Source organism: Drosophila virilis, chromosome 2, assembly GCF_030788295.1.
Source record: "Drosophila virilis strain 15010-1051.87 chromosome 2, Dvir_AGI_RSII-ME, whole genome shotgun sequence".
NCBI lineage: Eukaryota > Metazoa > Arthropoda > Insecta > Diptera > Drosophilidae > Drosophila > Drosophila virilis.
Genome location: NC_091544.1, coordinates 25995110 through 26009361, shown reverse-complemented (window position 1 = coordinate 26009361; position 14252 = coordinate 25995110). Strand labels below are relative to the sequence as shown.

Below are 14252 nucleotides of genomic sequence, written 5' to 3'. Positions count from 1 at the left end.
AGAAGCTACCTGACTTGACTTGGGGAATTTAATAATTTACATTTAACTTGCTCAGACACTTAGGCACATAATATTAAGATTAGTTATTGGGTTACAATTAAACGGAGGCCAAACTTACCATGTCAGTACCCAAATCGATGCACAGAATTGTAACTGTGCCCAGTGGCAGTGGTATATCGCACAGAATGAAGGCCAAGAAAGGTGAGATTTCGGGTATGTTGGAGGTCAGCGTGTAGGCGATGGACTTCTTTAAATTGTCAAAGATCAAACGACCCTCCTCGACACCAGTAACAATAGAGGCAAAGTTATCATCCAACAAGATCATGTCAGCAGCCTGCAAACCAGTCGAAATAGAAATTAATAAGGATGAGCAAACAAAGAATCATGTAAGGACGCACCTGCTTGGACACATCGGAGCCGGCAATACCCATGGCAACACCAATGTCAGCCTTTTTCAGGGCAGGCGAATCGTTGACACCGTCACCAGTGACAGCCACAATGGCGCCCATGCGCTGGCAACCCTCGACAATGATGAGCTTCTGCTGTGGTGAGGTACGGGCAAAGACAATCTCAGTGTGATAGCGCAGAATTTCATCCAGCTGTTCATCGGATACATCACGCAACTCGGCGCCGTGGACGACGGCGGCCTTGGCTTCACGTGGATTAACCTCTGAGACGGGTATGTTAAGGCGCTGGGCAATATCCTCAATGGTCTCGTTGCCCTCGGAGATGATGCCCACGGATTTGGCAATAGCTTTGGCAGTAATTGGATGATCGCCGGTAACCATGATGACTTTGATACCAGCCGAACGGCACTTGGCAACGGCATCAGGCACAGCGGCACGTGGGGGATCAATCATGGACATGAGGCCAACAAAACGCAGATTATCAATAGGGAAGTTAATTTCATCGGTGTTGTACTTGAATCCGGTTGGATACTTGTCGGAGGGCAGCATGAAATCACAGAAGCCAAGCACACGCTCACCAAGTCCACCGAGCTCCATGTAGGCATTATTGAATGCCTCCTTCATCTCTTCGTCGAGCACCTTCTCCTTGCCGTTGATGAATATGGTCGAGCAGCGTTCGAGAATACGTTCGGGAGCACCCTTCATAACCAGCAGATGGCGTGGATCGTTGGGATCCTCGTTTTCGTGTATAGACACCTGGTACTTGTTGGTCGAATTAAATGGCACCTCGGCAATCTTGCGATTGCGCTTGCGAATGTTCATCACATCGCCCAGGGCCAGTTCCATACATTTGAGCAGCGCCGCCTCAGAGGCATCGCCGCTGACCTCCTTCTTGAGAATTGGTACACCATCCTGGCCACCTTTGAACTCGGCACGATTACAGAGAGTGGCAATGCGAGAGAGCGCCTTGAATCCAGGGCTAGTTCTATCGTATTGAACACCCGACTGATCCTCAGTGGTATCGGCCTCAATGATCTGGTTATCGAACCACATATGGGCAACTGTCATGCGGTTCTGGGTGAGGGTGCCGGTCTTATCGGAGCAGATGGTCGAGGTGGAGCCAAGGGTTTCGACGGCCTCCAAGTTCTTCACCAAACAATTCTTCGATGCCATACGCTTGGCAGTCAGGGTCAGGCACACGGTGACAGTGGCCAGCAGACCCTCGGGGACGTTGGCGACAATGATGCCGATAAGGAAGATGACAGCATCCAGCCAGTGGTAGCCCAAAATAAAGGCAATCACAAAGAAGGTAACACCAAGGAACACAGCGACGCCGGTAATCAAATGAATGAAATGATGAATTTCCTTGGCAATGGGTGTCTCGCCGGTATCCAGACCGGAGGCCAAGCCAGCAATGCGACCCATGACAGTGTGATCGCCGCAGCTGATGACCACACCCTTGGCAGTGCCCTCCACAGCGTTGGTTGAGAAGAAGGCCAAATTTTTGGTCTCCAAGGGATTCTCGTGTGTAAACTCAGAGCCACGCGACTGCGGCTCCGATTCACCAGTCAGCGATGAGTTATCCACCTTAAAATTGCGCGCCTCAATGATACGAATATCGGCGGGTATGCGATCACCGAACTTAACCTCAACCACATCGCCCAGGACGAGATCCTCGGCGCGCAGCGTTAGTTTCTCGCCCTCGCGTATAACCGTGGCAAATTGGGGCACCATGTTCTTGAACGATTCCATAATCTTGGAACTTTTCGATTCCTGGAAGAGGCCAAACGTTAAATAAATCAAGCCGAAAGCTGATAGAGAATCCAGGCTTACCTGATAGTATGAGAAAATGCCTGTCACAATGACGACAGCGGAAAGTACAATACCCAGATACAAGTTATCATCGGACGGCTCCTCGCTGGTGGTGGCCTGAATCGAATAGGCCACAAAGCAAAGAATAGCACCGATCCACAGCAACATGGCAAAGCCGCCAAACAGATTCTTGCAGAACTTTACCCATTCGGGCGTTTGCTTGGGCGGTGTGAGCGCATTCGGACCATCACGTTCCAGATTCTCCTTAGCCTTGGCATGACTCAGACCCTGGGTGAAAAAGCAATTCAAGCGATTATAGATAACGGAGTATCTCGGTTTTTACTTACATTTTCGGGATGTGTCTGAAAACGCTGATACATTTCCTCAGGAGAGATCTTATGATGATCAATATCCAACTCCTGTTTGAGATCATCTAAGTTCTCCTTCTTTGCTGCTTTGGCCGGCATCTTGCGTCTTGACTGTGCGCATTTCATGAGATTTAAGAGAAGAAAACATATAAGTTAGTTTTGAGCATTTAGAGCAAGGAAGTGATTGCAGAAAGTAACCCAAAAAGCCGACACAAAAATCGATTTACTTCATGCCATTAACCGCTGTGTTAGGAACCGCGTATAACTCTATACAGGCTGATGTTATAGAGTGCTGTTTTTTAAGAGTGTATATTATATAGACCATTAACCAGTTTTGTAAGTGTTTTACAGAAGAGAGTATATCAGCTAGTGATATTTTTGTTGCCGCACGCTTCCAACTTACCCCGTTCAGTTAGTTTTCTATATGGGGAAGAATCCATGGTATTTCGGAGGGTGTTTGGTGATTTTGTCTAAATGCTCGTAATTGCCAATGGGCAGCGAGCGTGAGAATATTTTGTTTTGCCGTGCTCTAATCTAAACTAAATGCATGCGTTTATAGTCTCGCGCAAAACGCGCCAAATGTGAATGTCACGTAAAATGAATAAAAAAGAAAAAATAAACATAAAAATAAAATGGAAATGCCTCAAACTAATTAAGACGGTGGCGAAATAGTACTAGCTACTAACTGAATTGGGAAAATTCATGCGAATTAAGCTATAAACCACGAATGTTTCACTAATATATGGCTCGAATCCTACACTTATATGCCATGCACATTGACCTCAAGGCACTCTTTTGAATACTCTTGAAAATAATTATAAATAATTGTATACTAGATATCTGCATATAGATACGCCCAGCTGTCGTCTAGTCTGGTCGCTAGTCTCTGGCAAAAAAACAAATAATACACTTTTTTTTATATTTAGCTTTGTGTGACGTCACAAGTGCAAATATTTAAACATTATTTAGAAAAGCCCGAAACTGGTTTAAACTAGTTTCAATTACAAGCTCAATAAGTTCAACAGGTTGTAAATTCTGTGAATGCTACATTTTAATTATTATAAAAAGTAAACTTTTTGATTTACAATCTAACAAATAATCACAGGTCCTAGTGCTGGTTACTAAGTAACTGCCTCTACTATAGCATATAAATACATATAGTCCATATTTGCTCTTAATACTTATATTGAAATTTGTGTGCTATATTTAATCTGGCGATCTTTCGATGATTTCTTTCAAATGTCAAGCGGCAAATAATATTGGAAGCATGCCCAAAATACGTAAAAATAAATAAATACATGAATAATAAATGTAATTGAAAAACGGAAATTGAGAGATGAGAAAAATGTTTAGTACAGTACAGAAAAAAAGCCACGATAAAGTTAAATTAGCGCAGAAGAAAAGAAGCAAAATCAAATAAAATGAAAAGCATAAACAAATTCGTTGAGTATATAAGTTTTTTTTTGTGTTTTGTATACATCAAACGTATTCACATGTATTCAGATATGAGTATAAATGAGTATGGATGTATGAAGAGGGAGAAACAACAACAATTTACCTTGAAGTGGCCATCGGCTGTGCGATTGTCGTCATCGGTTGCAATAACCGTGGCGACTCGATAGGAGTCCGCTCTCTCAAGCTGCGACTGATATTGGATTTGATTGATGATGTTGATTGATGATGAGAGCGGGAAGAAATACAAATCAAAACGTAACAAACACAATGGCAAAACGAAAACGTACAACAATCAAATGCATAAACTAGGAACGTATATGGATAATACTATGATAATATGCAGGGTATAAATGAATCTTAGAATGCTTAAAAATAATATAAACTTAACATGATTAATAATACAATTATATAATATTCATATACATATATATATTTAAATATATGGGGGCTTAGCATGAATCAGCGCCAAATGATTGTGAATGCTGGAAAACAACTTAGGACTCACATGGGGACACTCGAGGGGACTGTGAATCATGGAGAGTTGAACAGCTAGGGGCATAATGGAAAGGTGAGGGCCAACTATAGAGCGCATGTGCCGCCGCTTGGAAAGCAATTGGAAAGCAAATTGATTTGTGGTCTGCAACCAACATGTTATACTCTACTTTATGCGAAGGCGACTCTGACGTCAATAATGGGCTTAAATAGAAATACTTGAAACACATATCGAGGAGCCGCATGTTTATCAGCAAATGGCCAAATGAATCATAGAGAAAAATAGAGAATCGTGGAAACTGAAGCACGGCGTAAAAATATCTGAAACAGTTATCTTTGGCCTGCCAATGAACTAATACCCTGCCTGACATTTATAACAGATTTACGAAATGAAATACTTAATTTGCTGCAAATGCTCCCATTATAGATACATATAGATAGATATAGTACAGTCCGACAAAGACTGTAATTGTTTAGTTTTGAGTCTCGAGAGAAAGAAAAAGATCTATTGTCCCTATGCGGCCGATATTGTTAGCTTGGTCTATGCATACAATTCGTCAATATAGCTCTTAAACGGAAAGACTAGTTCCCATCGAAACAGACAGACAGACATCGACTAGCCTGTTGATGCAGATCAAGAATATATATGCTTTATGGGGACGTAGATGTCTGCTTCAAGGCTTTGAGCATTTCGTGACACAAGGGTATACAAATAATAATAATAAGAACACAAAAAAAAAAAAACAAATATATATCTCTTCTATGTATATATCTTTTGAGAACTCGTGCAAAATGGAAGAGCATGCCAAGTAATTAAACAAACAGAGAGCGTGAACGGGAACGAATGAGAGCGCTACAAAATGTATAAAGATAATTCTTGCGTATATATGTATGCATGAATACATACACATGTAAATAAATATATGTATATATATATAAAGTTGGCGTGGGATCATTGTGCCGATCTAAGCAAACCTGTCGTGCGATCTTTGGGACGCCGGCAACGCCCGTTGAGCACAAAATCAAATATTGTTCACTTTGTTTGGGAATTGATAATTTATTTATTAAGAGTTTTTCTTTTTCTTTTTTGGGTCGGTTCAGTGGGTTTTCGAGTTGCAAAGTGGGGCATGAAATAAATCTGGAAATCTTTGCAAGCGGAACGGGCATACTTTAAGATGGATATTTTCAACAGTTTGGCTTACGCACTTATCTGATAACTGTAGCTGTCGAATTGATTTGCCTCTGAATAATTTGCACAAGTTGTCAGATGTTGCTCTATATGTATATATGCTGATATTAACGTATGCTAAACAATCTGCATGAGAAGGGGAGGGTATTCAAATATGTTAGTTTAGTTAGTTTAACTTAAGTATAAGCTTACACTAAATAATAGGCCTAAATTGGTGCAAATAATTGTTAACATTTGCTAATACAAAACGCAAACCAAGTCGAATTCTCATTTCAAGATCTTATCATTTAAACCGAAATTCCATATACAAGACTTAAGTGCAGTACTTAATTTAAGTTATGTGTTAAGCATGCATATTCCTGTTTACTTCAAATAAGTATTCAATTTAATGTTGTATTTCATTTGAACACGCATTACGCTTTTTCAAGAATACAAATTATTAATATATATATTTTTTTAATCAAAAGTAATTCTTTCTTAGAATTCTCAACTTGTACTTGTCATTCCAGAAATTCAACAAATTTGAAAGTCTGTTTTTTTTACAGCTCCCACAGACGCCGAAACTGGCGCTAATTTATATTTTCCTAAACAAATTAAATTCATTTTAAGGTGATTTTTTTTTGTTTTTGTTTTATTTGTTATGTTCATGGTTCGATTCATTTGAAAAACGAACGCGTCACGCGGCCATTGAAAACCGCGAATTTGTTTTGCATAATGGTGACAAAACGCAGCATGTGAATGTCGCCAATCCGAGAGATAAAAAAGCTGGGCCAAACAATTAGAACACGCTGTGGGGCCACTGTTTGGCGAAGCTGCCATTGGGCTGGCTCAGGATGTTTCGGATATAAATCAAAATGCGACAATGCCCAGTCGACATACAGAGAGAGAGAAAGAGAGAGAGCGAGACAGAAGGAGAGGGAGCGAACAATGTTTACATAACGCGACCAATTAAGCGCTCAGATACAAATGTATCGCACAGATACAAATGTATCTAAATGTGTTTGCAGCGGTTTCCCCAACGTTTTTTCAAGCATTTGGCGCGCACTTTTTGTCGCGCAAAGCATTTGGCATTTTGAACTTGAATATCAATTTACAACAAATAGCATAAAAGCATTTATCGGATGCAAAGGCGACAGTGAGATACAAAAAAAAAAAAAAAATAAAGAAAACCGAATTGACAGCCAGGCCGGACAAACCGGGCACAACAAAACACGGCACGCTAATTGTTCAATCAATGCAAAAATACAGATACAGTGAGTACAGACTACAAAAATGCCATATATGTATACACATATATGCTACAGTAGTCGCTCGCTAATTGAAATTTACAAGAATTTGAATTTTTACTTTTAATTGAAGTTCCATTTTGACCTTTGAATTATTGGGTTTTAAGAATTACATAATTTTATATATTTTATTGAGCAGACGCATTCTAATTAGCGAGCAATCACTGTACGAACAGTATGTACATTCCGTAAAGGTATGTGTCCAAAAAAAAAAAGACAAATTAAGCCACACAATGGAAACGACAATTGTAAACAATTGCAATTTCAATTTTAGCTAAGCGAAAGTGCATATAACAGCAGATTTATATATCTCTCTCGGATTGCGGTTTGAACCAGTCTAAACCAAGTTGAAATATTGCCTTCGTATGGGGGCCGACTGGGCCATACTCTGTTCGTAGGTAAAAACAGTCGAAAAGAATCTGCTGACTTTCAGACTCGGGCTTTGTATAATATATGTATTCTTAGGGCGTGAGTGGGTTGATTTGCGTTGGGCCTAGATATAAACGAGTACATACCCGAACCCATTTGAACACTCTGTCAGGACTTACACTACACAACAACTCTAGACCCTGTTCCTCACTCTGTGAACAGAGTACAACTGTAACAGAACATAGCCGAGTCACAGCTGTGACAGGTGCTCGCGCTTATCAGCGCAAATTGTCGATGTAAAGCGCATCGCTTGAACTCTTGATGAGAACTTAGACCTCACGCGCAGCTGGTGAAAACCAGTTTCGAATCATTTGTAATCTTTGAATTTAATTTCTGGGTATTTGGGCTTGTATCTGTATCGAACATGGTAGACCTGTTTATTTACTTATAATTTTGTTTTTATTTATTTATTTTTTTTTTTTTTTTTTTGAACCACTCGAGCTTGGGTTCTCGAGTGGTAACACGTTTTTGTGTATTCAACTTAGGGTTATTACGTAGGTTTTTTTGCTGTGTCAAGCTCTACCTGAGACACGTTACCCTGTGCCCAGTTTTAACAATTAAATGCTAATTGTTCGCAGCTTCTACGCTTAGCCTAACTCGAACGTTCTATAGTTCGTAACGTCAAGTTACAGAAAACAGGGCTCAGCTAAATATCTTAATTTAACATGCGAAAATTGTTGTTAAATCAATACGAAGTATCTACATAATGCAAACGGCCCATAGGATGTGCACGGTGCATGATACGCAATCGAAAAAGTTCCAGTCCTTTGGATATTTCAATTTACCAAGATATATATATTATTTTATGAGAAATATTATATTAATTCTCTATTTTTAGAGAATATTTCATTAGTTTTTCATTTTATATACAGAATTTTCAGGAAAAGGAGTTGAAATGGGATTTATAACAAAGTTTTAAGGGTAGGCTAGACATTCGAATATTTTCGAATAATAAATAAGCATTAGCTCTAAAGCCAAAACGCTCTGATTTGCGGCAGACTCTGCTTACGCCAATAATTAACGAAAATTAAAATGAATAGATATAAAAATAAAAATACTTATAAAGAATGCAAATGCTTGTAAATAAATAATTTATATGAAAAATACGTGTTAGCACATTTGAAAGATTTAATATAAATCTTCTCTTTTACCCACCTGAGCACTCATAACGCCTGCAACATGATGAAGTAACCGTAAAAAAAAAAAACGTAAAACAAATATAAAACAAACAACGAAGATAAAACTTAAGAACACCAAACAATTTAGTAATGCAATATATATATAAAATAAAATAACGTGAATAAAAACGTTGAAGAGAAATTAATGATTTTCAGCTTATGCAACAATCTGCAAGCAGTCAAAAAAAAAAGTCGACCCTGGAAGCCAGCAGGAGCCAGCGCAAGGCGGCGAAGCAGCAAGTGGACCGCATTGGCTACAATTGGAAGCGCAGAGTAGCAGAAGCGCAGAGAGGCGACATGGAAATTGGAAATGCCAGCAAAGCTGGAATAGAAACTGCAGCCAGCAGCAGCAGACAGCTGAAGGATGTGAGCCAATAGACAAGAGCAAAACCGAAAGAGTGAATGAGAGAGAGTGGGTGCGGAGAGCGAGTGATTTTCGAAATAGAGTGCAATGGCTGGCAGTTCGAAAATGAGCGCCATCAAGTGCTCAGAGCGTACAATATGTGTAAGGGCTATGCAAAACGTAATGTAAAAAAAAAATATAGTTAGTGTTGTTTTTTCTCCTTTTTTTTTTTTTTTACTTGTCCAAGATGCTTTTCACAGAGCGCACAGAATTATGAAATAACCAACAGCGCGAGTAGTCGCCGTCGCTCCCTCGAGCACCCTAACTGGCCCGATTTGTTGGGTATTATGTATATAGGGGCAGCAGGCACCGATTATGGGTTTTTGGGGTGGCCAGAAAATTACTGCTATTCCAAAATGAAATCGCCGCAATTGAATCTAAACGATTTCATTGCCACGAAAAATTAATGTGCACACTCACACACAGCAAAACAGACGGGCGGACGGATAGTAGAACAGATCTATGTATATGCATATATTATATACAAGAATAGTATGCACATATATACATATATATTTGTGTGTAATTTCTCTATAGGAACCGCAAAACTAAATGTCAAATCAAATTGCAAATACGATCGTTTATCATATCTCAGTTGGAAAAAATCGGTGAGCACACACACACACACACACACACACACAAATAACAGATACACTCGCATCAATGTTTTTTATTGCAAAAATGCATTATTAATGTTCATAAGCATTTCAACTAGCACATACATATAAATATATATATATGTATATATATATGTCTATATATATCATGTGTATATCACAAGCGTATCCATTACGGCTGGCATGAAGTTTTGGAAAATCGATTTTGTACAAGGACGTTGTCGTTGGCTTTTCTTTAGGCGTCTTTCTAGGGTCTTTTGCTGCAGTCGTTAGAACGAGAACAGCAACAACAAATAATATAAATGAGAAAAGTTCTTGGTAAAATTGATGTGTACCTTTTACACGCCGAGTGCTATTACACAATATTTTCCGTTGTGGGGGGTATTTCACAGAAAACTACCCCGTTTCAAATATATTTTGCACTTAAATTGCTGCTTCTTTTGCGAAACAACAATAACAAATCACACACGTTTTTTTTAACACTCGTTAAGCTGTGAACAGCTTAAGAGTTTTGGTTTTTTTTTTTTGTACTTTTCTATATGTATATTCGTATCCTTTGTGCTTCTTCTTTGGCTTTATCGATGCACAGTTATTGTGTAAGCGGCAGCACCAGCGCAGCGAAGGCGGCGGGCAGAGCGGAGAGCTGTAGAGCTGTACTAGTACTGGCGCACACTGGCTGTACCACCCGACACACAGAGAGACGAGAGCTCAGTGTAGCTACTACAGTTAGACCGACCTTCCTAGTTCGGTAACAACGCTCGACTGAAAATTGTCATGCATGCCGCGAGTGGTTAAGCTTTCGTTTAGCGAAAAAAACAATTCTAACGCGGCGTCGATTTCGAATATCGCTCGGAGCTTTCGTCCGCCAGATGTTTCGCTCCTACCGTACACACAGCTGCATATGTACACACATATATATACATATTTATGTGTAAACGCACACAGCGCAGTGGCGGCATTAGAGAAGCTTTCGAACTCTCCCACAACGAATGTATGGCAGTGTGACAAGTGAGGCAGGCAATGTGCACAGTGGTGCGAGCACTTCGAAACTGGAGCAGCACTCAATTGAATAAGATAGAGAGAGTATGAAAGAGAGCGTGTTAGCTGCTGCGCAGGAATGTGTGTCAGTCAGGCGATTTTCGAACCAGTTCGAATTTGAAAGAATTGTATAAGCAGCTGAAAACGGCAATAACACGTTTGAATAAAAGGACAAAACTATTTTGAATTTTCGACATTTACGGCTGCCATTTGTCATGTCCTCGCTTTTAATCGTTTATCGAGCGACTCCAGCTATGACGTCACGGATGTCAATTATTTACACAAGTATGTCAAGCCGTCAAGCGGAACATCCCCCAAAAGATATAGCCAAATCTCCACAGCACGTTAAGCATAAATGTCAGCCGTTAAGCTTTTATTTTTTATTGGTCAGGGGTTGGCTGAGCAAGGACATCTTTCCTTTAGCAGCTATCTTAAATGGTGCAGTTCTATTTTGGGTTCTTCAGCTCGGTTACGAGTAAGTCTAATTACACTAAATGTCAGCAGCACACACTCACACACACACAAACAGATCCAAGTAATATAAAACCCAAACAGAAAATCAATAGAGATATCGCAGCGAAAAAACCTGCTGACAGCGTTTCGAGCCACATGACAGAGGCAGGCCTGATTTGGATACAGTAAAAGCTGCTCTGCTGAAATAAAACCAAGAAAAGGTTCTTGGTTATGACTTTCAGATTTGTGATAAGTGAAAAGGACCTGGATAAGTATGAAAGTGGACCCTTATTTTCATACTAAAAAGTTCGTTCGCATATTAAAAAGCTTTGATGCCCCGAATGATTATTTTCTGCCAAGTCACTTTTAAAAGCTAAAAATATATATAAAAGTGGAAAAAAAAAACATTCAGTATGTATGTATTCAATATTCAGATAGATTTTTACCCATATACCCCTAAAAAGAAGGCTCTAAGCTTGAACCTCAGATTATTGAATGGATTCAGTATTGTCTTGAAGAACATCATTGTAGTCCACTCAATAAGGTTGAGGTTATGGCGAAGTTTAAGAAATTATACCTATAACAATATTAAAAGCATATTTCTTTTTCAAATTATATTATTATGTCAGAAGTTCTGCAAGCTCTGTTTTGCCCTGTTTTACGTAAATTTACTTGTTATTTGGATTGTCCCGCATAGCTAGTTTTCACTGTAACTCACTTAGGGCCAGGCAAACAAGCAAACAATGGGCGCACTGACTTTAAGTGGCCGTCGCTGCCGGCGCTTCTGGCCAAATGGGCTGAGGAAGTAGGTAATGCCGAAGAGCCTTTCATTGTCCTCTATTCTAATATACAACTTATGTAATGACACGTCACACACAGCACTTCGTGGGTGTGTGCGTGTGTAAGTGTGTTCGTGCTGTGTATAAACTTTGGCACGATGTTGCAGCTGTGACCCCAAAACGAGCGCCAGCAACAAAGAGCACCCCAAGTCACCCACGGACAAGACCCCTCGTTCCGCCCAACCCACAAAGTAACTCGTGAAAAGTTGCTTATGTAAATAGTCGATAGTTGGCAGCAATGTCCGAGCTTCAGCTGACAAATGGTCAACTGACAATAACCAATGCACAATCCTACCGGGAGGCATTACATTCAGCTTTGTTGACGTAGACAGTTCTATAGATTAAAAATGTATCTACACATATATATCTATTATGTATCGCGTATCTATATCATATCATTCATCATATGCGCTTTTCTTTGACTTATTGTTATTGTAATTTAACTACACAATTGTTGATAGGCGCTTTAGGTTTATATAGACATATATATGTATATAGCACAGGCTGACCTGACGATGGCTCAATTTAAGGGCTGCCATGACTGCAGCACGTGCCTGGGGCACACGAGTCGCACATGGATTGTGCTACGAGTGCGCTGGCACTTAGAACAAGTCGAAAGTGATCTAGTCTAGGGTGCGCCACCTAAAGATACTCTATATACTCTATACTCGAGCTTATCTGGGAAAGAGCAGGCTCGAGCCACAAGCACGAAAGTTATGTGGAGCGTACACAAAATATATCTCATGCTCATAGTGAAATTGTAAATAATAAAAGGAATAAATAAAGAATATATTTGCTTAAATATTAATCGAATAAATTGAGCCACCTTTAGGTATTTAATGGTTACAGGGTATTAAAAACGTTGCGCATTGTCTTGCAAATAAATATTTGAAAAATCAATAAGCATCGACAATCCCATGAAAGCAAATGCTGTTAAACATCGAATTCCGAATATGAATGAGCAATTATGACTTTTAAGCTAAATAAATATGTTGGTACAAAAGCAACATTGTTGCAGTTGCCTCTCAGATGATATAAACAATTTGCAGTGTTCTCCATATGCTGCGAAAAATTGTAAATATGTGTAGTTCGATTTTTACCAATGCTGAAACTCTCCATTGAGACGGTCGCATTCGCACATTACGTATACGCAGCGCGTTTTCGTGCTAAACGAAAAACGTGCTATTCACATTGACGGGACGCAGCTAAAACTAAACGAGCCTTGTTAATTGTTATAACAATTGGAACAATTCTATTAGTTGCTGTTGCTGATGTTTTTCAGTTGTTTAAAGAGAACCTTACACAATGTTTTTTAGTCATAAATAAACATGGCTGCTGTCTGGCATCTATTTGTGTTTGGTGCTCAAAATACATGAACGTTTACGAATACCGGACATAGAGGAATGGAAATATGAAGCGAGACAAAATGTGCGAAAGCATTAAGTGAAAACTCTTGTTTTCTTTTTTTGGCTTTTGCCAATTATATCGATTAACGTTTACGAATATTGCACAAAGAAGAATTCAAAAATTAACGCATACGTATTCTAAGAAGAGTGGTATTAAAACATAAGAAAAAGGAATTCAAAAATGGAGTAATGTTTACGGATAGCTTGCAAAGCAAAATTGAAAAGCCGAATATATTTTGTTATAATCCTTATTAAAATGGTCTACTATCTATGCCATATATATAGCGAACTGGACAACAAGTGATTACTGTTGTTCATGAGCGTATAGTAATTGCATAAGCGCCTGGAGGTAATTTCATTTTTAATTGTGTTCATGACCATGGCAAGTGACAGCGACACAAATCACAGACAACAGAGTGAGTGCAGCATAATCAACATAAATGTCTAAGATATCTACATATAGCACATGCTTTTAGCATATGTGAATGAAGCGAATGAACTATGGCGCTCAGACTTGGTTTTTTGTACTTGAGCACTGATTAAAATGTGTTGTGCCCCGTGCAGCTCGACTGGACTATGATGCCACTGGATGTGGCATGCTCAAACGCTGATCGCTGGCAAACAAACTGGCAACGTCTAGTCGCTCCTCGTAGGCGTTATGACAATAGATTTACGAGTATAGCGTTCGCTTAATTTGCGCTATTCATTGTGTGTAGAAGACCTCCAGCTGAAAAACCTTAAGACACAGTCGCTTGAATGAAATGCCCCCGGAAAAAACCAATTGTCCAGACTCGGCTTAATATCCAGTCGAGCCAATGGAAAACGTGTGCGGTGGACATGGACCAACTGCCAGGCTGACTGTTCGCTTGGATGGCTGTCT

The 14252-nt window shown here is 39.6% G+C and overlaps 1 protein-coding gene across 7 annotated transcripts in view; it reads right to left on the bottom strand.

Moving 5' to 3' along the window:
* Window positions 1-14252, bottom strand: part of Atpalpha (sodium/potassium-transporting ATPase subunit alpha) — a 34101-nt gene that overhangs the window by 11450 nt on the left and 8399 nt on the right. For 4 of the 7 annotated variants that reach the window (XM_015170533.3, XM_015170529.3, XM_015170534.3 and 1 more), the window contains exons 2-6: window positions 4146-4232; window positions 2567-2698; window positions 2241-2507; window positions 399-2180; window positions 119-334 (exon numbers count right to left, since the gene is read on the bottom strand). In XM_015170533.3, the coding sequence (XP_015026019.1) occupies window positions 119-334; window positions 399-2180; window positions 2241-2507; window positions 2567-2698; window positions 4146-4232 (2484 nt within the window). Of the gene's footprint in view, window positions 1-118; window positions 335-398; window positions 2181-2240; window positions 2508-2566; window positions 2699-4145; window positions 4233-5740; window positions 5850-8593; window positions 8611-9971; window positions 10400-14252 lie in introns of those variants that run through there. The other 3 variants (XM_015170532.3, XM_015170530.3, XM_015170531.3) reach the window with 3 other exon arrangements.